The sequence below is a fragment of the Populus euphratica genome, unplaced genomic scaffold (assembly GCF_000495115.2).
Source record: "Populus euphratica unplaced genomic scaffold, PopEup_1.0 scaffold89.1, whole genome shotgun sequence".
In the NCBI taxonomy this organism is placed as follows: Eukaryota; Viridiplantae; Streptophyta; class Magnoliopsida; order Malpighiales; family Salicaceae; genus Populus; species Populus euphratica.
In genome coordinates, this window is record NW_011499970.1 from 253,549 (window position 1) to 277,750 (window position 24,202).

General features: G+C 34.7%; 3 protein-coding genes across 5 annotated transcripts; 1 reads left to right on the forward strand and 2 right to left on the reverse strand.

Moving 5' to 3' along the window:
• Positions 1–1,291: 1,291 nt before the first annotated feature.
• LOC105139211 (ALA-interacting subunit 5-like) lies at positions 1,292–5,050 on the reverse strand. The gene is made up of 8 exons (XM_011045577.1): positions 4,905–5,050; positions 4,360–4,418; positions 4,177–4,251; positions 3,960–4,076; positions 3,759–3,829; positions 2,114–2,414; positions 1,662–1,951; positions 1,292–1,540 (listed from the first exon to the last, which is right to left on the reverse strand). Exons 1-8 carry the CDS (start codon positions 4,984–4,986, stop codon positions 1,489–1,491), a joined length of 1,047 nt encoding a protein of 348 aa, XP_011043879.1. The 5' UTR covers positions 4,987–5,050; the 3' UTR covers positions 1,292–1,488.
• Positions 5,051–5,584: 534 nt separating this feature from the next.
• Positions 5,585–8,095, reverse strand: LOC105139212 (uncharacterized). Of its 2 annotated transcripts, XM_011045578.1 has the most exons (4): positions 7,997–8,095; positions 6,570–7,237; positions 6,226–6,457; positions 5,585–6,131 (listed from the first exon to the last, which is right to left on the reverse strand). In XM_011045578.1, exons 2-4 carry the CDS (start codon positions 7,233–7,235, stop codon positions 5,677–5,679), a joined length of 1,353 nt encoding a protein of 450 aa, XP_011043880.1. In that variant the 5' UTR covers positions 7,236–7,237; positions 7,997–8,095; the 3' UTR covers positions 5,585–5,676. The 2 variants fall into 2 exon arrangements, with proteins under 2 accessions (XP_011043880.1, XP_011043881.1); XM_011045579.1 differs by lacking the exon at positions 7,997–8,095 and having other exon boundaries at positions 5,585–6,080; positions 6,570–7,360.
• A 3,633-nt stretch (positions 8,096–11,728) lies between these two features.
• Positions 11,729–24,141, forward strand: LOC105139215 (anaphase-promoting complex subunit). 2 transcript variants are annotated; one of them, XM_011045583.1, is made up of 20 exons: positions 11,730–12,064; positions 12,522–12,681; positions 12,784–12,905; positions 13,114–13,363; positions 13,655–13,832; positions 13,938–14,016; positions 14,107–14,192; positions 15,593–15,722; positions 16,026–16,058; positions 16,799–17,047; positions 18,533–18,610; positions 18,717–18,979; positions 19,912–19,971; positions 20,072–20,139; positions 20,724–20,829; positions 20,930–21,071; positions 22,365–22,463; positions 23,006–23,270; positions 23,391–23,458; positions 23,815–24,141. In XM_011045583.1, exons 1-20 carry the CDS (start codon positions 11,885–11,887, stop codon positions 23,974–23,976), a joined length of 2,778 nt encoding a protein of 925 aa, XP_011043885.1. In that variant the 5' UTR covers positions 11,730–11,884; the 3' UTR covers positions 23,977–24,141. The 2 variants fall into 2 exon arrangements, with proteins under 2 accessions (XP_011043886.1, XP_011043885.1); XM_011045584.1 differs by lacking the exons at positions 23,006–23,270; positions 23,391–23,458 and having other exon boundaries at positions 11,729–12,064.
• The last annotated feature ends 61 nt before the right edge of the window (positions 24,142–24,202 follow it).

Consider the following 24,202-nt stretch of genomic DNA (forward strand, 5'->3'; position numbering starts at 1 on the left):
CAGCGAGCAGAGTAGATAAAGTTCCTGGAAGCTTTTGTAAATCTTGAGACGAGAGCCAACAAAGTATATGATGCAGTGAGTATCAACCACATCACATCTCAGACATTATTACAGTTAATTTATTGATTCAGCAGAACTATTTGCTTCTGTTAAATTCAATTTGATGAGCAAATTTTCTTCTTCTTTTTTTCAGATCAAAGAGAATTACTTCAAATCAATAGTAGCTTGGATTCAGCATGATAATGTTAGTTTAGCATAAGACATGAACATGCATATGCTCGTGTTCCTTCAATTCAATGTTCTAGTGTTTCTTTGGTTATGTTAGGCTCAACAATTTTCAGGGCGTATGGTCTCTTGCAAAGGAAACATACAAGCTGAAGGTAACAGAAGAAAAATTTAAACACTAAAGTAATATATCATTTCATATTCTTTAATTAATGTGGATCGGATGTATTATAACTTGAAAGCGGTATGTGGAAGATGCAGGTGGAGAAAATACTGACAACTCTATCAATAAGATCACCTGCAACGCCTCAAACCCTGATGGCTTGGAAGAATTGCAGGCAATTCTACGTGTAAGTTCTGTTTATGGCTTGGAAGAATTGCAGGCAATTCTACGTGTAAGTTCTGTTTATGGCTAAAGATTACAGAGTTATTAAACTCGACCCTAGACATATGATTTAGCCTTTGTCCTAGAACAAGTTTTAAATAAAATAGGATGAAAGTTTATCTGATGTGAGTCAACTTGACAGATCAACATGCAACTTCAAAAAAAAATAATTAAAATAAATGTTTTGACTGTTCCATCTGAGCCTTCTGTTGCCCATCTTGATGAATCATAAATGTGAAGACTGGAATGATGGATCAGTCTCCCAACCTCGACTGGTTTTAGCAGATCTCATTGAAGCTCTGTTTCCCACTGGAAATTATTAAAAAACATGCTCTAGGAACATTGCTAAGGGAACATCCTCTTCTTACACTGTAAAACATTGAAATACCGCTCACGAGTTTTCTTCTCAATATGCAGGAGAAGGGATTGCAAGCATTGATGCCAATATGACCACAACAGCACACAAGACATTGATCACAACAGCACACAAGACATTGATCAAGTCCTTCATTCTATTTGTATCAGCCATTAAATGCTTCTGATAGTCTTTCTGTATCTCAGCAAATAATGTTATTTAACTTGATTATTATGAAAGCAGAGAAGGTTTGGAAGCTAGCAAGGAAGGGATTTATCTGACCAGTGTCGCATCTCATTGTAAAAACCACTAGCAACAGGGCAAAATGATACGACGAAAATCAGCCCATCATATAATAAGTTAATGACAATATGTCATTGCATTTATCAGAATGCAAAGCTCTAGATTCCTATACGGAACTGTTGGTTTGGTGCGATAGAAATGAAGCTTGTGCAGAAGCATGGCTAGAAGGTGGATCACAAACTTGTAAATTGACAGAACATGGTTTAGAGTTCTAATTCACTTATCCTCCTGGATTCCTGTTCCAAGATAAGTAGGATGGATCGCCAATGGGCCTGCACAAAGCATAAATCATCTCAAAAGCTAAAGATGAATATTTCCATCAAAGCATAGGAAGATTTACTGTTGACAGCAGAGAAAAACGAGCAATTAATAAGATTTTTGAACCGTTCTCACCTTGGCCTTAACACATATACAAGTATGAAGCACACTGCCAAGAACAAGCACAAGCCACCAACAAATAGATACGCACTGCCCAAGAAATTATCTTTTCCACCTAAACAACTCGTGGTTGAAAGAACCAGCTTCTTTTTGCCTCCAAAACTGTAAGTATTATAATTATTCTGAATGATAACCGTAATTGTAGTGTTAGCAGGAAGGTCCCTTTCTATCTTTCCATATAGTTTTCTGAACGTTGGCAGTGCTGCAGTGCGCATCCATACAATTAGATCTACTTGTTCACTCAACTATTTCATGAAAAAAACCAGCAACTAGATGGATTTAGAAGGGGGAGAAGGCAAAGAACTACTTGCGGAACAAGAAAAAGGAGGAAAATCAAGTATATTTAATGGATAAACAAACTATATGACAAAACATAAACAAGCACGGAAGAAGAGGGAGATACGTACAGGTATGCTTGAATTGAGTTTTCCACCCCCAATCAAGCTTCCACTCTGGAAATTTTTAGGATAAACATCAGAACCAAATTTATTCTCCTGGTCACTTTTCCAAGCGATGTTCTTTTTGCTAACATCTAAAACCTCGTTTTTGACTGAAAACCTGTAGGTGTCATTGAACAAACTCCAAGCAACAAGGCCACAGGGAACAACTGGTTGTCCATTCGAAGTGACTGCTTCTGGTTTGCAGGTATCTGTGGCACTTTCACTGGCCTTGCCTCGCAACTGTGTATTACTTCGACTTTTTACATATCTGTAAACCATTTTTTCACATTTCAAATAGCAGAAGCATGTCAAACGATATCAGAACTCAAGTACAAGGTGGTAACAGCCTAAGCAGTACATTAATCTCATAGGTGAAGAGCACATTCAACCACGATGTGGTTTCCACAATTGATGAAAATTTATCAGTAACTTGCAGGGGAAAAGTTCATATCATAGCAAAGTAAGGAAACCCAAAATGATTCAAAATCTCTCAGTGAAACTTTAATTCAAATTCACATATTGTGCATATTAACAAAAATGGAAATGGTAATATGGGTGCAGACCAACAGATCAATCCAAACTCTCAAATGAGAATGAACAAATAGCTAGAATGTACAACAAATTATTTATAAGCACAACATCACTTGCAATGCAGCCTACATAACCGAAGTTGAATTGTCAACTCCAAATTTGACCTTAGTAGTGATTTTTCCACTTCCCTTTCCATGCTGACAAATGTGAATCTGGGTTCTGGGATTTTCTAAAGAAAATTTCCCATGAGGATTTGCATACTTGCAAGTTTCTAGGACCAAATTGAGGAGTGAAAACCATCTAATTTTATAGAGAATGGGGAATGAAAAATCAAGCAGCTAAAAATATCACTAGCAGACCATATCATCAACTGAGCTAAATTCAAATTCCACAACCCGTAAACAGCGTAAGTGTAATTTGCAAGGAAAGGAAATGCATGAATAATTTGTAAATTCCATGCGCAAGCTCAGGAACAGACAAGAAAATATGGAGAAAGCATACAGCTGACAACATCAGTTACGTTTTTGTATTTTATTATGTTTTCTAAGTTGAGCAACAATTGAAACACTTTTGCTCTTTCAAACTCTCAATTCCATCATCTGATGTGACAATCCACACATTTAAAAGCTTTGTCTCTATTTTTTTTACATTCCTCTGACAAGTCAAGCCTCCATAGGAGCATAGAAGGTAAGAATGGGAGAAATTGAAGACCACAGAAGGTAGTTGTTCTTCAATTAAACGCCTTGGTGATCTCAAGAATAACAACACGCTTACCATATAGCCATGATTAGATGGATAAGTATAATCATATGATTAAGTCCCTCTTTTCAAGGTGTCATAAGCCTGTACCACTTTTGAAGGTCTTACAGGTCAAAGCAACCTTAGAAGAGAAGCTTTCATGCTACAAAAATAACTCAAAATAAGCGTATTTAGCAGGTGTAACATCAGATTTTCAGAGAACAACAACTTGCATGGAGGAAAATGACATTTATAAATCTAATACCTTAATGAATAAGAAAAGTTATTAACTTATGAAGAAACATAAAAGGCACACAACCATAAATATATATCTTCTACTTACCGGCGATGGTTTTGGTAATAGTTATCAAGCTCGTAATAGATGAAAACAGGACTTTTCATATGCTTTGGAACCTGAAAAGGTCTTTAGTTAAGGCATCTTGAAAAAAAATTAAAACACAGCTTGGATTGAAAGAAGGAATATGGAAATAAAAGGGAGAATCCAAATTTCTTTAAGAACATCAAGTAAGGAAAGTGGACTAACATTGAAGGTTCTAGTGCACGTCTTGTTTGTTTCGCTGGCTCGTATGTAATGTAGGCTGTTATTTCTATAAGCAGGAGGAATGCAATCTGTGTCATATCGTTCCACAATTTCCACCAACTAGATATTGCAAGATGGGAACAAACAGAGCTTCATGTTAGTGCCATCTAATAAACAAGGCAATTAGCAACGAAATCAAACAAGATTAAATTAGACATACATGTTCTGATGCAAACAAGGAAGCAAGGCCTATAGGGATAAACACAACTCCAATAACAATGAATGATGAAATGACCTGAAAACAATCAAGAATAAAGTACGAGTAGCTAGAAAACAAAGAACAGTAATAAACTAAAGCAGCAGAAGACAACAAAAATCAACAGTAAAACATTCTAGGCCATACCCATCCTGGTGTTAAAATAGGTTTACACGCAGAAAGCTCTTGCTGTGTGAATCTAGAATCTGCATCCACCAAGAACAAACAAAAATCAGTCCAAAGATTTTCACTCAGAATCACAGGCCATGATTTGATTTTGCAAAGTCCAGCACCCACAAGGAAATTGAAACAGCAACATTTCAACAGGTGTAAGCACCAGATGCGCCGGATAAAAATGCAATGCAGGTAAATATACATGTAAAGAACCAACATTTTAATAAATACCATTTATTGTTTACCAAAAAATAAACTAATCCACAGATTTCCAATAAAAAACACAATCACAACCTCTATAATTCAATAAGAACCCAACAAAAGCAATCACCTTTACAAAAACAAACAAAAACCCATTTCAAGAAAATTAAAAAGATCGAGACTTTCCCAATTACCACCAAGATTTAACATAAAGGGTAGAGATAATTCAAATCAAATCAATAAAAAAACCACAAAAATCATAAATTGCAACCGATTGGATTTCAAAAATAGAAGAAAAGAAGGATCGGTTTTCATACATTTGGGTTTATTGTTCTTGGTAGAAACAGAAGCAGAAGAATCATCCTTGCCTCCACCACCAAAGCTTGTTGCTGCTTTCATGTTTTATTTTATTTTTGTTTTTTATTCTCACATCAAACCAAGCCTCAATATAAAAATAAAATATCAGTTAATTTTGATAGTAAAAAAAGAAAGCAAAAGGACACCTAATTTATCTTCTTCTTCTTTTTTCCAATTAAGGTGATTAATGGTTTTTTAATTTTACCTTTTTGAGGTTATTTTATCCGTCTCTTTGCTTTTTATTGGTAAGAAAATAAATAAAAATACAAAAAAAATCAGTCTAAAAAAACAGAGACATATATTCAGGAATGAGATGATTGAAGTTTGGTGGCATGAGTACAACAACGGTTGGATGATTTTTTGGATTTGACAGAATGTTCGTACTTGAGAATAGTTTGGAAGAAACAAAGCCAAAAACAGGCTTAGGTTCAAAGTCATTGAGACTAAGAATATGTTTGATATTGTGGTAGCTGTTGTGGTTGTAGTTTGAAAAACATAGTTTTATAAAAAGTATTTTTAGTTGAGATTGGTCTGAAAAAATATATATTTGATTAAAATTATGGTTAAAATTGAGGTTGAGAAAAAAATGATTTAATGTGTTTGGTTAGAAATTGTGGTTCAATTTCATTTTATTGTATAATTACTTAAAAGGACTTAATGCATAATATTAATGAAGTTACATTACAACCAATAAATGTTTGCAAATAGACCTAAACATATTAGAGCAATAATTTATAATTGTGTCATCAAACTTACAGCAACCCCATCACGTATGTAATCCATTCGCGAAGGCCTTTGGTGTTTTTGGCTCTGTGAATATGGAGCTACATCAATTAGAAAATCATCGGGCACAAAATCAGGATGGCGATCGAACTCCATAAATGCCACATCTTGCATTGAAGTTCTTCTAATGTAATTATGAATTGCCATGGATGCGACAACAATTTGAACTTGTGTCTTGTAATTATAGGATAGCATATTTTGTAGGATTCGCCATCTTTTTTTCCAAACTCCAAATGTTCGTTCTATCACACAACGTAATGAAGAGTGCATACGGTTGAAAATTTCTTCACGAGTTTGTGGTTGTCCTCTCCTCCTAAATTCCTGCAAATGATATCTCTGACCTCTATATGGACCTAAAAATCCATATTTATTAGGATATCCTGAATCAACCAAGTAGTATTTCCCTGGAAAAACATATAATTGTTTTAAACTGAAAATTGCAAAAAAAAAAAACATACAAAAATTATCATATACATACACACATACACATATTACTACCTTCCGGTAGCTTAGGAAATTTTATACGTGGATTGTCAATTGCCTCGAGAAAAATTCGTGTATCATGTGCACTTCCTTCCCAACCCGCCCAAACAAATGTGAATTGCATGTCAAAGCTACATGCAGCCATAACATTCTGGGTCGGCACACCTTTTCGGCCGATAAATGGGATTTGCTTTTCAAAAGAAACGCATGCACGAACATGTGTACCGTCAATAGCTCCAACACAATTCTAATATACGATAAACTAGCAAAATAACATCAATTTGAGCTGACAAAAAAATTAAATTTCACAAATTCATGAAATACGAATCACCATTAACAAATAAGATTAACGACATTACCTTGAAATGTGGCATATACCTCGGATTGTTCATAATTTCCCTTGGTGTGTTTACGAACCCGGGATCTGCAGGTTGAATTAAATCTATAGCGAGCGAACAAACTGATCTAAGAACCTCATTAAAGTACCTACTAATTGTTTCTCCTGAATGTTGGAATCGCTCCTGAACTTCCCTGTTGGAAGCACCCAAAGCTATTGTATAAAGAAATATCCCAACTTTTTCAAAAACACACATTCGTCTAGATGCCTTTAACCCATATTGGTTTTCAAGTATAAAGCACAAACTCTGAAATGTTGTCGCATCCATCCTAAACATGTTTACACAACGCATCCAATGTCCATGTAATATTTCTGTCAACCATTGCATTCCAGTGTTGTACGAATCCATACAAGGCTCCTTATATATATAAGTATTATAATATAACACTATGGCACCTGCTGTGCATAAAATCAATTTCTGATTATCGAACTCCCTTTCCCAAAACAACTCACCTTCTTCATCTGAATCATCATTATCATCATCGTCGTCATCAGTATCAGAACTATAATTACCACTGCAATCTCCATCGTTTACAGAAGAATTACCATAATTAACATAATCGGCAACGTTGTTCAGTATGTCATCATAATCCCCATCAAAAAGTGTTGAAAACGAGTGCGAATCCATATCTATCATGCCATACAAATTTTTTTTGTGAATAATTAAATATTGTATGACTTGTTACAAATAAAAAAAAGGGCAATGCATTCTCGTAAATAAGTGTTATTGTTCACTTTCTTCACGTTGAATGAAATTTTGCTCGGCTTGTAAATTTTATAAGGCTATATTTATTTGCAATTCAATCCTTTACCTCATTTGAAAGTGAAATTGAATTTTTTTTTCAAAATGCCTATTATCTCTAATCAAAATTTATAATTCCATTTGCTATACATAACATACAAAATAGAATTTCAACAGATCAAAATTGAAATTCCAGAAACAATGAACAAGTCACACATAAATTGTTTTTCCTTTTCATTTCCTACTTCCATTATTTCATTCCTTATGCTAACTATAATATATCAACTGTATCATACATCACTAAAAATTGCATTTCCAAAATTGAGCCATATGATTAATTATAATATTTTCATTTCCCTATTACCTGATTCAATAAATAATAATCATGTTTGCCATATTCCCCCAAGATTCAAACTGGTTCTACTTGTAGAATGCTGCTTCAACATATTGAACAAGAGAATAATAAAATTATATAGAAGAATATATAATGACAAATGTCTCTAACAAAGCTAACTATTTTCTACCCTTTACTATCCCAATGCACATCATAAACAAACATTTAAAAACCTAAGAAATTAAACTGACTATTAATGAATGTCATAACATGAACCAATCAGCTGCAACCTAATGAATTAAATGGAACTTACCTATTACAGATGTATAAATAGCAGCAATCAGCAACACCAGCAATTAAAAACAACCACTCTTTATTGCAAGTACTAACACATTCAGTTTCTACCCAAAAAAATTGATAGTATGCAATTGAATAACTTCCCATACTTATTGGTATTATATACAGATGTATAAGAATGAAAGTAATATTCCAAAAACTATTACCTAACTTTCAAAAGCTACCATTCAAGAGCAAGATATCAAACATTCAAATGTGGCATACACCAACTGAAAATTTCAAAATTAGCAACCTAGACCTACCATTCAAGAGCAATTAACCAAACATTCAAAGTATAATACAAACAAGCAGTAGTCTCGGTTGCATAACTTATTATCACCAACCATTCAACTTCAAAGTAACCAAACTGCAAAGGAGTACTTTAACAAGCTAAACATAACATTCAAATTTAAGCATCCACATATTTAAGGTAACATTAAAAGATAAGCATCCATATAATTAAGGTCTATAATTCAAAAATTAACATCCATGAAATTCCAACCCAACATCACTATTCAGTCATACATAGATAACAAAACATACATGATAATGGGTTCCAAAAACTTAGCCACGAAAATACACCAAAACATGGGCAACTCCTTCTAATTTCAGCAACATTTACAGCATAGGAAGTCTACAAAACCAATGGAAAATATTTCAGACAACTAAATATGTTACTTGTCTATAGAATTCAACATAAATACAAATACATGAATAGGGTAAAGAGCTAAAAACTGACCTTGTCCATCTAAGTTTGTTTGTGTTGGTCAAACATTATTTTTAGCCATGACATTTTTCTGTCAATACAACCCATTGCAGCCCACATCTCCCTCTTGCTCCTCGCATAGAAGAATTTAGTTGCAAAGATATGCAGTGCACTACCAAAGGCAACTCCATCAATAGAGTGCAATTCTTCCATTACCTCTTCAATGCTACAACCTTTTTTTATCTCTACAAGGAGTTGTGATCCCTCTAGGCATGGAGACAGTCTCAACAATTTTATCCAGACGTGCAACTAGTACTGCTCCCATCCCGGTTCCCCTTTTTGTTTTTCGCAATTGAGGAGTAGTCTGATGTGCACTCTTTCTCTTTAAACTGCTGGGGTTGCTGCTACTGTTTGCGGCATTGCTTCCACCAACCATGTTGCTCACATCCCGACTGAAATCAGGGATTGCATCCTCTTCAGAGTCGCCACTTCCTTCTTCCATGTTAGTATCCTCATTGGTTGTATTTCTCATTCCAGCTGCCACATTATCTTCATCTGATAAAAGTCCTTATGAGGGAGTCCAAACATATTCTCTCATGGCCACTATGTTAGTAAACATGATATCGTATTTGGCACACAACGAGGGCTCTATACCGACATGCCTAAACTTCTTTGCTCCTCTCATTTCCTATGCAATGATAACTAGATGTAATTAGGATTGCTAATATATGAATAAATAATACAACATGAAAAAAAAATTATGAGGCCATTGCAAATTAGCAGCTTAACTTGAATTTTTGATTGCCACCATTCATCAGTTGCTGAGATGGTCCCAAGTTCAGAAGACTAACCAATTCCAGTTTCAATTATTAATTTTTTCCATACCCTCCAGTCCTTTTTAATCCCATCCCATTTGTTTTTAAGCTGAGATTTTGATAATGACAGACCTGTCTGATCTTTAAAAGACTGTACAACAAATTTCCATCCAGCTTTGTCAAAATGTGTGTTTGGTCTCATGCCTCTCTCAATAGCTGTAATGCAAATGTCGCAAAACGTGTGCAACATTGCTTTGCTCCAAGAAGCTTTATCATGTGTGTCAGACCCATCCATCGCTTATGGTTGACAATACAATGAAGAATTAAACAACACAATTAACTAATAAATAATAGATTGAATGCTGATAAAGCCATAATACAATAGTAACAGAACAGTAAATTACTTGTGCAGCAAAAAGTAAACCAAAGAATAATAAAAGGTTGAATGTTGACAATGAATGAAAATATAAATAAAGAAATTATCTATAGCAGCTTGGTTGACAATGCAAGAAAGAATTCAAAGCACAATTCACTATAGCTGACAACAACTTTAATGCTGATAAGGGATGCAAAAAAAGAAACTAAAGAACTAATTCAAAAAAAGATTGAATGATATGAAGTGTGAACTAAGAAACTTGATAGGATAAAAAACATAAAAACCTACCCATAGTGGAATAAACCTAAAACTGTTTTTTATTAATTAGCAGGGGATGTTTTAATTAGCAACTAAAATTATTTGTTTAATTTACTATTATTTAGAAATCAGCAGCACATAATATCAGTTTAACATAGCAAGTAGGGGATGTTCTGTGTGTGTGTGTGTATTAATTTAATGTATTTTTATCTTTTTAGCAATCTGCAGAATGCCATAACTAATACGATTTTAACATAAAAACAGGGGATGTTCTACTTTTAGCAATTGAAATTACTTTCGTTTTTAATTTACATTTATTTGGTAATAATAAGCAGCACATAACAACAACAAATAATCAACACATAAATAACTGCATATATATGGAGGGAATAAAGATAATGAAAAACTAGCAATAATGGTTGACGAAAATTAAATACAAGTGAATTAAAAAAGGGCATAAACAGGTTAATTTCATTGCAATGAACAAAAATAAAATTAAAATTGCTAAGGAGACTAGTGAAGTAAGCATAGTACCCATTGGAAATTGCAGTTGAGGTGTTTGAATGGAGCACGATGTTGATATCTGTGGTGGGGTTGTTGCTTGCAGGAAAACAAGTTGCTCGTCGTCTTCTTTTTCTTTTAATAAGGAGAAATGAAGGAAAAATTAGCATATAAACAAATAATTAAACAAAAGGGGATAAATAGATCTTTGATAGAATAAACAAGAAGTAACTTAAAATTTCTATAAGAACAAACCAGTGAACTAACCCTTTAGAAACTTGAGCTTTGATGCTTGAATCATGCTCGATCTATATACATGTTTCGGGGTTGTTGCAAAGGGTTGTTGTTGTTCTTCATTTCCTTTTGTTAAAAAGAAATAAATGACAATTAAAGGTGAAGAAATAGAAGGAGTCATCAGTTAATGTTTTGGGTTCTGCAGCAGTAATGGTTACTATGAAGTTGTTGTGTGTAATTAGAGTTGATGGGAAGGGAAATCAATGCAAATGGAGGAACAAGAATGAGAATGAGAAGAGAAATGAGAACTGAACGAGAACACTGTTCTTGTTTTGGTAATTTCACTTTACTCATCTCTAGAAAGTTCAAACCACAGGTTGAAACTTGAAAAAAAGCAGTATTTTACTGCTTCCAAAAAATTGTGGTTCTACCACATTTTAATGGTGGGACCCATATATTTTATTTTTTAACATTCTATAACCAAACGCTTAATTAGTGTGTTTTAAAAAAAACGTGAACGCAAACGCGTACCCAAACGGGTTCTAAAAGTCCATTCATGGATGTCCTCCCGCAATTTATCGATAAGGAATTGCAAATTTTTTTATTGAATTATAATATATATTTTATTTTTTTTACCAAATTGAAAAAAATATTCCTAAATTGAATGCACAAAAACTTGTATAGAAAACTTTTAAAGGTTAACTATTTTTTTTTAAAAAAACAAATGCTATTTAATACAAAAAAATACAAAAAATAAAAACATCTCAAATTGAAATCATACCCGTAATTTTATTTTTTAAAAGAATAAATCATATTCATGTTGTTGAGAGAAAAAACCAACTTGTTTTTAGTTTTTTAAAACATTTATTTGCCGGTACTTTTCGAAACCCCAAAAATCCCAAAACCCCAAAACCATCTCCATCAGTATACCATTCACTTCACCAAATCTCTCAACACTGAGAGAGAAAACCCAAAATGGCATCGCCACCGCAGCCACCGCCGATGACAAACGCGTTTGCATTAACACCACACAAAGTCTCAGCTTGTTTACTTCTTCAAACCTACGCATTACCTGCTCAAACAACACCACCGTTCCCTTTTTCCTCCGTCTCTCAACACAACCGTCTTGGGCTCTACTTATTAGCCCTCACAAAAGTTAGTACTGTTGCGAAAGTCATTTTTTTCTAGAGAGAGTCCTAAGGCAGTGTTTGGTTCGCTTATTATTGGAAGTCCAATTTTGATTAACAATTGCTTTTTAATTGTATTGGATTTGAATTTAGAGATGTAATGAATAATGGGTTCCATTTAGAATTTTTAATTTCTCGGTTTTGAAGGAAAAATGTTTGTTGTTGTTGTATTTTAAATTCTGGAAAGAACCAAACATGTCCTTAAGTGACTAAGCTTTTTAATTGTGGATTTCTTTTTATAAAATTTGAAATCTTTTGATGATTTTAAGTAACGGGTTCTGTTTAGAAACTTTAATTTCTCGTTTTTTAAAGGAAAATAAAGGATTATTTTGTATTTTCAGTTTTTAAGCGAGCCAAACATGGCCTTCAGTGCAAAAGAATAAAATTTTGATTTTTGGATAAAATTTGTGGATTTGATGTTGCAGTCTTATGATGATATATTGGAGCCAAAGCTAGAGGAGTTGTTGAATCAATTGAAGGAAATCAGTGGGTCATTGGGGCACTGGTTGATAGATCATTTGACAAGCAGGTTATCATCTTTATCAGCGCCGGATGATTTATTTAGCTTCTTTACTGAAATGAGAGGTTAGTTTCTGGTCCTTTTTAATACCTTTTTGCTTAATTCTTTTTGTTGGGTTTTATGTGTTTGTGTTAAATTAGTTGGAAGTTTTCGTGTTGTGGTATCAGGGATACTTGGAGGATTGGATTCAGTTGTTATGGAAGATAATCAAGTTATTTTGGACCCAAATAGCAATCTGGGATTGTTTCTCCGTCGTTGCATTCTCGCATTTAATCTCTTATCGTTCGAGGTATTGCTGTGTTCTTGCTCGTGGTCATAACTGTTCATTTGTTTAGTGTTCCATCATGCTTGATATGATCATTGTTTTCCTCCAAATGAAATGGAGGAGGCAGAAAGGCAGAAACTTGATTTTGAATAAGAAGTGAAATTGAATGATTTGATGCTTTCTTTTTATTATTTGCATGACTAGGTGTTTATGATTAAAAAATGTAATGCAGGGTTTGTGCCATCTTTTGACAAATATTGGGAGTTATTGTAAAGAAGCCATGTCAAGCTGCATGCCATATGAGACACGGCTTTTAGACGAGTCCAGTAATGATTTGGAGACATTATCAGAATATGAGAACATGGACTTGGAGAATTTCATGTTTGGAAAAGTTAATGAAGAAATTGAAGCAAGGAAACAGGCCAGTGAAAGAGTTCCTTTTCACCTTCACGGGCCTAAAGCACTTTCTGGATTGGTTGAAGGTATGATAATTATCTGTTATCTACTTGAGCTGGCATGCACACTTGAAGATTGAGCACATCTCATGAAATATTATGATGGTTTTTTCTTCTCTTTTAGTATCTGGCTATGGGTAGTTTAACCCAACAGATCTTTTTGTTACTTAACTTTTGTGCTGTTCCACAAAAATTCACTTAGCGCATGCAAACACTGTGGATCTAAAACTATGTCCAAATTTCTGAGTATTCCTCAGTTTATTAATGTGATGAAGATATTACCATCAGATTTTGAGAATGATGAATCAAAACTTGCAGACATAGAGGTTGTTGCAGATCCAAGTTCCAAACATGGTGACAAATGTGGAGAAACTAGTGCATATGTACATCCTCCAGGAAATGAATTGAGAGATGTTGATCCCTATGGGGAGATATTCCTGAGAACAAACTGGCAGGTACAAGGTTACTTAATGGAGCAAGCAGATGCAATTGAAAAGTAAGTGTCACAACCAACTGCTATTAATATACTGTTTCTTCACTGTTTAAATTGCAGTTTAGTTTGAAACTGATAAATTAATATCCTGTTTTTTTCTGGTTGCAGGCATGACAGTTCTTTCTCTTTAAATTCTTTTGAGCTTGTTTTAAGGCAGATTAAAAAATTGGCACCTGAGCTACATCGTGTAAGTTAGCATGTTTATTTATATTGGTGAGCCTATTATATGTATATTCATTTGTTTTGTAATCATTTTTTATGGATGCGCTTGATCCAGGTTCACTTCTTAAGATATTTGAACAGCCTGTATCATGATGATTATTTTGCTGCTTTGGATAATCTTCATCGCTACTTTGATTATAGGTAACAAAAAGATTCAGCTGTCTATATAACTCCCAAGTGCCAGTATTTAAATGTTCATTGGAACTTACATAATTTATCTGTTTTTAATTGAGGTCTCCACTTGGAAATTCCTGTGGCATCATGGTGTCTGCAAAAAGTTTAATTTGTTAATCAGTAGCCCCCCTTTTTTCTCCTCATGGTTTCACAATAGTTAAATATAGAGTCAAAATGCTCATATCCTCGTCTGGAGAACTTGTGGGTACAGGAATCTTTTTCTTTTTTTTTTCTTTCTTTTTTGTATCTTTCCCATTTAATCTATTGCCGCAACTTGCTCTATGTTCATGCTTGAAAATTTAAATTTCTTATTTTAGAGGGAAGTAACTTCTTGCAGCTAGCAATTTCATGGAGTCTCGCCAGAAAAACTCAGGATCTTCTATTGGTTTTTCAAATCCATAGTTTTGATTTTCTTTTAGAGTTAATATTTTGATGTGGGCTCCAGAGGGGTCCCCTCATAATTGGACCCCAAGTCAATTGTACCTGGACAGCCAAAATGCCATCTCAGTTTCGTTTGGATGATGATACATAGAGAGTTAATATTATGGATTTTTGATAGGTTTGGGGGCCTTACTAGGCTGATCTCCTGATTCATGTTATGCCTTGTGATAGATGGGAGAAGCAAAGTTTTCTATTAATTAGGGATATGTAGAACGTGATAGTACTTAAGTGTACACTCGGTTTCTCTAAGTGGGGTGAAGGTTTTGTTCTTACTGCATTTGGCGGGTTTTGGGAGGAGGAAGCATTGTTAAATTCTCTGTAGATGTTTTATGTTTGTATTTGTTTGGTGATAGCCACCGGAGTAATGTTGAGGATTTTCAAGGATCTCTATTTTAGCAAGGCAAGTTTTGTTGGATGGGGTCACTTTCTTCTCTTCCTTTTGGTGCAGTGAGTTGCGGGCCTTTCCAGGTGTTTTTTCCTAAACATGTTCTCATGAGCAGAGAATCAATTTGCTTTAATTTGAATGGAATTGAATGACTAATGGTAAACAAAATGTTGGAGTCAATACCTTCAATGTGTGATTTCTTGTTCTTTTTAGTAACAAAATAAAACCCAACATTTCATTAGATTTCTCTCATTCTTTTTTTTTTTTATCTTTTCCTCAGAGGTTATTCTTTAGGCTGGACTGATTGGTCATTACTGTTGCTTATGAAAACCAAAATATGTTGAAAAAAATTCAATTTTGTGTAGGCCAAGTGCCAGTTTTCAAACTTCATTTCACCTTGACAATCACCACTTGGAATAGATGGTATCTTTGAATTAGTTATATAATTGACACCATCTGTAATCTTTTTCCTATCTCAAATGAACTTATTTTATACTTTGGATAAGAAAGTGGCCTTATTTTACCAATGTTGTCACCAAAGTGCAGGGGCCGAGGGATTTGATTCAGCTCCATCTTCTTCTGGGTCCAATAGCTCTGGAAGATATGAGATTGGTCTGATATATTTGGGGATGATGCATTTACACTTTGGGCATCCTAAGCAAGCTTTGCAAGTAAGCATGAGAAAAATCTCTCTTAAGAAAAATTAGTAATTATTGTACTAGTTATTGCCTAATTCTTACTGACTGAAAACTTAACAAGTTGGATCTCTGCAAGCTCGCCAAAAGTTTTTGGTTCAGAACTTGATTTTGAGCTAAAGCTTCAATTATGCTAGCTTGCCAAATCTCAGGGAATTCTTGGGTGGTTAGGGATACTTGAGCTTGCTTCATTTGAGTCCAATTAGGGGCATGTGAAATGTTCTACTTGTCATGTTTGTGATTGTTTCCATTCAGTAATTGTTTTGCTTGTACTTTCAGGTTTTAACTGAAGCAGTTCGTTTTTCTCAACAGGTAATCTCCTTATTTAGTGTTTTTTCACACTTCTCAAATCATGATTTCTTATATTCATGCACATGTATGTACTTTTCTGAAAGCTATTTCTGCATTTTGAGGAATATTTTTTTTTGTTTGTGGTTCTTTGGACAGGCATCTAGTTGGGGTGATGCTTGAGCTTGAATTGAATGATTTATTTAAGCTACCAAAATTTAAAATGCTTACCTGAATTTTAAAATGCATTCCAACAAGGGTTGCCTATCATCCTCTGCACAAGTCTGCATAGAAAAATATAGAAACTTGAGAAGATATTAACCTGCTTCTGGGTCTGTGTATTTTCAAACCCTACTACCTTAGCCTTCTTAATATTCCTGGATCTCTAAGATAGGGCATAGTGAGTGTTTTGAGTATTTTACCAAACTGCTTTTTGAAAAAAAAACGTCAAGAAGAATTGGCTCCCTTCTATTTTCAAAACAAAGCCACAATCAGCCTTCAAAATCATGTATTTAAACAAGCACTGTGGACATAACAAATCATATCAAAATGGTTTTCCAACTCGATAGGCTCAATCTCAGTGCTGTCTCTTAGTCTCTTGGTTAAACATAACACATAAATTTAAGGAGATATGGAATGAATTTTTGTTGTTATAGTTCTTTTTGTTGCAACAAAATTTTAGAGGCTTTGCCAGACACTGTAGTGCTGTATATATTCTTAATTCTAATTATTGTTTATATGATGATGGCTGATTATTGTTGCAGCAAAGTAATGAGAGTTGTCTTGCATACACTTTAGCAGCTATATGCAATGTATTGTCTGAATTTGGTTGCTCAAGTTCAGCAGGAGTACTTGGAACTTCTTTCTCACCTATAACCAGCATGGACACTTCATTGTCTGTTGGGCAACAATTGTTTGTTCTCTTGAGGGAGTCTCTTAAGAGAGCAGAAAGTTTAAAGTTGAAACGATTGGTTGCTTCTAATCATCTTGCTCTGGCCAAATTTGATTTACTGGTGAGACTGGGAATCACTAGAGTTTCATCTTAGCAGCCTATTACTATTATTTTCTTTTCTTGAAGAGTACTGTGGTGTATTACGAATGTGTTTAGGCCAGTGTTCTTGTGACAGTTTATTGTTTGTTAAATAAGTAGTTTATTTTTCAATATGAAACAGTGGGTCAGTTCTAGAATCTTCTGTTTCTTTACCTGTGTCTTCCTACCTTTATCAGTGAGTTAAAAACCTGGTAGAAAGTAGGCTCACAAATTCTACACAAACTTTTATTACCAAACCTATGTTGTTTCCGGTAGTTGTTGCTATGTTGTGCAAATAAGAAATATTTCAGTGAACAAGGTGGCTGCTGTTCGCTTGCTTTTGTAGTGAGTAGACATGCAAACTAGCATAAAAAACACAGAAAAGAAGCACATGTGAAGTTCCTTTTACATATGAAGTTCCTTTTAAATACTGTTTTTGCAATACACTTGCTTGGGACTTATACTGGAGAGTGGGTCAGTCTAGTGCTGATGCATTTGGCTTGTTTTAGAGAAAGGTTGTTTCAATGTTGTGTTTAAACCTATGAGTTGCTAGTCTTATTGTGAATGGAATGCTTGCATTTTTTTTTGTGGTAATATTCTGCTCCCAAAACCAAGCAGTATAATGTCTTTGAGGATTGAATTTGTTCTGGTTTTGTGGAAACAATTCATGGGGAGGGCTATATCGTGGACACTGTTAGTTTGTTCCAAAAGTTTGAAGTCACAAATAATATGCAGAAAGAGTGATGAAGTTCTCGTTGGGCTATTAAGTATTAAATTACATGTTGGTAGAGTTAGTAGGCATAGAATTTGGCCAGAGATAAAGAAATGTCTCTGAGAATCCAATTTGTTCATGTTCTGTTGAAATATTACCACACAATGCTACCAAATGCTGGTTTGGTTCAAACTTTGAACTTAGACGTGTTCTGTTGAATATGTTCTGGTTTTGTTTATTGGCTAAATTGTATGAGACCCTTGAACTATTGGTCAAAGTACCATTAATCCCTGGACCAAAAATTCCATGCAAGTAGTCCCTGTAATTGTTTGATTCAATGTAGTCTGCCATTAGTGAAAATTAGGTTTTCGTTCAAATTAGTACTGGTTTTATCAAATTTTATTTCTATTTTATTAAAAGAAATATGAAAATATGTATTAGGATATTTTTTTAATGAGGTCATGTGACCTTCACATGCCAATTCCATTATAATTTGGATGGAAACCTAATTTTCACTAACACAGACTAAATTGAATCAAATGATTAGTTCAGGGACTGCCAGTGCAAACTTTTCACTCCATGGACTGATGTACTTTGACCAATAGTTCAGGGGGGTCTTGTACAATTAGCCTTGTTTATTTGATTCCATAGAATATTTTAGTTAAATGTTGATTCAGCAGTTGGAGACTTGTGTAAAAGTTCTTTGAGGCTTATACGGTCACAAGCTACTTATTTCAGTTATATTTTGATTTGCAGCATGTGCAAAGACCTCTGCTGTCATTTGGTCCCAAAGCTTCCATGAAGCTGAGAACATTTCCAATCAATGTTTGCAAGGTATTTGGTGCCTTTGGTGATTCTATTGACAGTTTTTCTAAATCTTGTAACATGCAGAATTAGTATTCTATAAAAACCCTTTCCCTTTCCTATTTCCTTGTTGCAGGAATTAAGATTATGTTCTCATTTGATTAGTGAATTTGGCTCTGAAAGCTCCACAATGACAACTGATGGTGTTTTTAGTACAACATGGCTCAACAATCTTCCAAAGTCAATGGATTCACCATTGTTGCCCCAAGAGAATGCACATCGAAACAATTGTGATGCACACCGATTCTTTACGCAACTCAGCTCAGTTCCCAAATCTGTTTTGCAATTATTAGGTTCTTCATACATAATGCGCTCCACTGCTTGGGAGATGTATGGCAGGTGAATTAATGAGGACCCTTCAATATTACTTGTCACCTTTATGTGTATGACTTTTACCATTTGGTAAAATTTTCCTGCTTATTTCCTTTGAAAAAAACTTTGAACATGTGATGCATTAACTTGTCTGCCTTTTCTTTCTAATTTATGGATCTGGATATGATACAGATGTTAAGGGTACTTTCTTTGTCTGTGCATAAGTGTTATGTGTATATGCATGTCTTCGTATGTGTGTGTATGTTGGATAGTTTGGGACTTCTTTGTTCCATTATCATAGCATTCACATTTTATTCAACCCATTTGTTACCTGACCTGCATAGTTCTTCTGACATCTTGAGCAGCATAGAGTAGTCCACTTTTGATTGGGTGGAGGTGAAGCTTCCAATGAAAAATCCTCAGTCTATTTTTCATATGATTGCCCTTTTGGTTGATGTTGACATTTTTAATTCTTCTCTCTTTTTCTATTTTTCAAGGGATTTGTTTTCTTAATTTATTTAGACTTTGAAGCTAGGACTCAGGAAGCGGAACTATATTCATGTTGTTTGTAACTTATTTTTTCTGCTTTTTAAGTTTTTCTTTCGATGCTCTGTTGCCTTGTAACTTAAAGAAGATTATAATTAGACATTAAAAGAATGTGACAGTAGAAACTGAGAGATGAAATTTACTAGTCTAGATTTCCATTCCTAGTCACAGTTGCATTATGCTCTTTTGAGCACTCCTTTCAAAGATTTAACAAAAGCTCTCTCTTAATAAGGGCAGCTTCACTGTGTTCTTGTTTAGTGCAATCTTACATGCTTGTATTACTTTTGTTGGTTTGTTTGAGAATTATTGGACTCTTAATTGGATGTATTATATTGTGAAAAGCATTTTTTTTTTCTCTTATTGCTTCTAAGTGTCTTTTTTGATTGCTCATGTTTCTTTTTCCTTTTTTAAAGTGCTCCTCTTGCTCGAATAAATTCACTGGTTTATGCCACTTGCTTTGCTGATGCTTCAAGGTAAACTTTAGCTGAAGTATCAGAAGATTTGTTCATGTGTTGGTATTATTCACTATTCACTATTCCTTTCTTATTCTTGTATTGTGTTGGTTGTTTTAAGTTCATCTGATGCAGCTTCAGTACATGCAAAGCTCATCCAGCATTTAGCAGTATTTCGAGGATACAAAGGTCAGATTGAATGCTTGAACATCTTCCTATTAGCTTCACAGTATGTTCTTAATGCATTTCTGAAACACCATGGGGTTCTTTTATAAACTTTTAGTTTAGAATGCATGAACCTGTCACTATTCAGAAGCAGTTGAAAGTTTTTGAAATTATCTTATATTTGGCAATTGAATCAAATTCCCAAATTTGTATTTTACCACTAGGCTGCTTTTTGCTTCTGGCTTGGGAGGAGGGGTTGTAAAGAGCTGGCAAGTTGCAGTCTCTTTGTAAAGATTCTCCCTCTGACAGCATAGCAAAATCTTCCTTCAAAAAGGAAATAATGAGTGTAAATAGGCATACTTCATTTTTGTTTGTATTGGTAAATTTGCATATACTTGTAGTTTTGAAAGAAAAAAAGGTTATACAGCGTAGAAAGTCCTTTTCTTCTCCAGAACTCAGCATTTTGTTACATGCTCTTTCACGTTCACATTCAAACTCATCTGTTAACTATTCAAAAACATGCATGCTTGTGCTCAAAATTGTATGTTTACCATTCTTCCTTGACCCATTGTTTTACTTATTCTGTTTTTCCTTCTCTCTACTACCAGAGGCCTTTGCTGCTCTTAAAGTAGCTGAAGAGAAGTTCTTGACTGTCTCAAAATCTGTAATTTTGCTACTAAAACTGCAGCTACTCCATGAGTGTGCTTTGCATCGGTGAGGCTACTGACTATAGTATCATACATCTCTTTGATGTATATTATGTTTTGAATTAGAACTTCCTCTTCAACTAAGGTAAAATTACTTTGGTATTCAGAGGAAATCTTAAGCTAGCACAACAAGTATGTGATGAACTTGGAGTTCTGGCATCATCTGTCAGTGGTGTGGACAAAGATCTGAAGACTGAAGCAAGCCTTCGCCATGCTCGCACATTGCTTGCAGCAAATCAATTCAGCCAGGTATACATATTTTGACATGTAAATGTCTTCTACTTGATTTACTTAAATTTTAATGAAATAACATTGAGGGTTAGTGCTTCATGTTGATGGAAATGAGTAGTAGTGTTCTTTACTGTGCATGGATTCTTTAGAAGCTAATTCCTGGAAGGAGCAGGATGGCATAATTTACTACATTTCATGAATTGCTAATTTACTGCAAATTCAATGTTGAACACACGCACACATGTATGTTTGTATGATTATTAGAGCTTAATAAGAATCACATGCAAACTCTGTGGGTGCTCAGCTTCCCAGAGAATTAGATTTGCATGCTTTATTGTAAAAGCCAACTGCTGGAGAGGGAGAGAGAGCATTTGGAGGGTAGGTCTAGGTAAAGTGACCACATAATGTCCCAGTTTTATTCAAAGTTTCTGAATCCACAAAGAAATAGGGTTCTTAATCCACAAGAACTGAGAAAGAAGAGGCAAATCTGCCACTCACATCCATACACTGCTTTCAAATACAACGCACAAGTGCACTTTTATAGGCACTCAAAAGCCTGGAAGAGTACCAACTAAAATAGGAAATATAATATTTTAAAATAACAACTCTGAATTATTGCAAATATCACTATAAGAAAACTTCCTAAATTACAAATATCTTGAAAGTTGATCTTCTTGTACCTCTGGTCAGTGGTGATGGTATTGGTTGTGGGGTGGCAATGGTAATAGTATTGGTGATGATAGGAATAAGTTATGGTGGCATTAATATTGATAGCTAACCAAATTTTATAAACTTTGCAAAGCGGAGACTCCTGCTTCAATACAGAAACCAATAGCTAAATGAGAACAGTATCTGATTAAACTTGTAACTGAACATGGAAATGCCTACTAATCACAGCACCAATTGAACAAAATTTAGAAGTCTCCTGGATATCTTTTTCATTTGTACCCTGTAGAGTGCTAGAGCCAAGAAAACTAAATCAATCCCAATAATCAGCCCACCACAGCCGTGTGTGTATGCTGGAGTCTATTATTTTCTGGGTTAAGTGTTGTATCAATGGATGGTCCTGTAAAATCTGAATCAAATGAAGTTTTATGGTGGTAGAGCTGGTAAAGAAAGTAGAAAATGAGGCTGTAAACTAAACAACAAGCACGAGGCAATAACCAAAAGATTATTCCCTTTTTGCAAGTCGTTACTGCATCTTCCCTTACTGGATGTCTCACTATTCATTCCCCAAACTGTTTAATTGTTTTTCCATGTTTTTAGGTTCAGTAATATTCCTTTCCTTTCTGATATGTCCGTCTTTTGCAGGCTGCCTCTGTTGCACATTCTCTCTTTTGTATGTGTTACAAATTCAATATGCAGGTTCAGAATGCCACTGTTCTTCTTTTGCTGGCTGAAATTCACAAGGTACAATGACAGATTTGATAAGTGTTGATAGATTCAGCTTCCTTTGAAGCGACCTATCTTGTTATTTCAAGATGTTGGAAAACTTTTCTACGATGCTATTGTTAAACTTGGTTTTCTATTCCTCTCCTAAATGAATAGGGGAAAAGGGGCAAAATACAGCCCATTAGCTTGCCCGAAGATGAAATGGAAATATTAGACAGAGGACTTGCACATGGTGATCTCTGATTACCCTGAAGGGCCATTGAATTTCTTGACACTAACTCGGTCAATCTTGCAGTGTTTTCTTTATTTCCCCTGACATCAATGCATTTGGATATATTTTATCATATGTATGCATTTCTGTATGTAGACTTTTGATGAGCGGGTAAACTCATTGTATCCGTTAAAGCACTATTATGTGGTTAGTCTGCATAATAAATCTGGATGGATGAATTTAGCCCTTATATGGGCTATCCGTCATGTGGTAGTGTAGTGAATTCTCTTTGGAATATTTATATGTCGAAGTGCAGAAATGATATAAAACTTCTTTTACATGTCATCAGAAATCAGGCAATGCTGTTTTAGGCCTTCCTTATGCATTAGCAAGCCTCTCATTTTGCCAGTCATTTAATTTGGATCTACTCAAGGCATCAGCCACTCTTACCTTGGCTGAGCTGTGGCTCTCATTAGGATCAAATCATGCAAAGAGGGCTCTGGCCCTTATACATGGGGCTTTACCCATGATTCTTGGTCATGGAGGGTTGGAGCTCCAAGCGAGGGCTCAGATCACAGAAGCAAAATGCTATTTATCTGATCCATGCTATTCAGGTTCCACTCTGTCATCTCTATTTCTTTTTCCCTAGGGGAAAGGGGGGCTCATTGGTGGGTTAAAAATATTGTTTTAAAAAAAAATCCTAAATAACTTTCTTTTTTGTTGAATTTTCTCAGTTTTTGAAGATTCTGAGGTTGTGTTAGATCTTTTGAGGCAAGCTTCTGATGAGCTTCAAGTGTTGGAGGTTTGTAGATGTCTGAATATGAGTAGTTGAATATCATGCATTCTGTTGTCAAATATAGGAGTTGAATATCTGAAAAAGATTGCATGTTTGTTTCTTCGGCAATCAAAGATTAGTTCTTTGGTTTCATATTATTTCAGTATTTGCGATATTACATATCACCTATTCTTCAACTTCTCAAAACACAGGATATTGTTGGAGCGTTTTTCTGCTCAGACTTCCTTTTCCTTTTCTACTTGTAAAATTTAACATTTTCACACATGTTTATTAACCTAAATTTTCCAGAACATAGCAAAAAACGCCGGCTCTTTCTTTAGGGTTCCATTATTATAATTGATGGTGTTGCTTTTGTTCGGCAGTATCATGAGTTGGCTGCGGAAGCTTTCTATTTGATGGCCCATGTATTTGACAAACTTGGGCAACTAGAGAGGAGAGAACAAGCTGCAGCTTCGTTCAAGGAACACGTGATGGCTCTAGAGAATCCTCAGGATGAGGATGATTCTTTACTGAACATGTTGTGAAGAAAATTACAGTTGTATTTCATGCAAGCTAGAATCCTGATTATTTTAACAACAGTAATTTTTACTTGCTATGTTCTCCACCATGTAACATTTCTCTGTCGAGAACTTGAGATGCGTATATGAGAATTAAGATGCGTACCTTGATTCATAATTTGTGTCCATCAAGAGGGTGTATTGTTCCTGAGCTTACATTATAGAAGCGTGCGAAGAGAATTTTTGAGTGCTA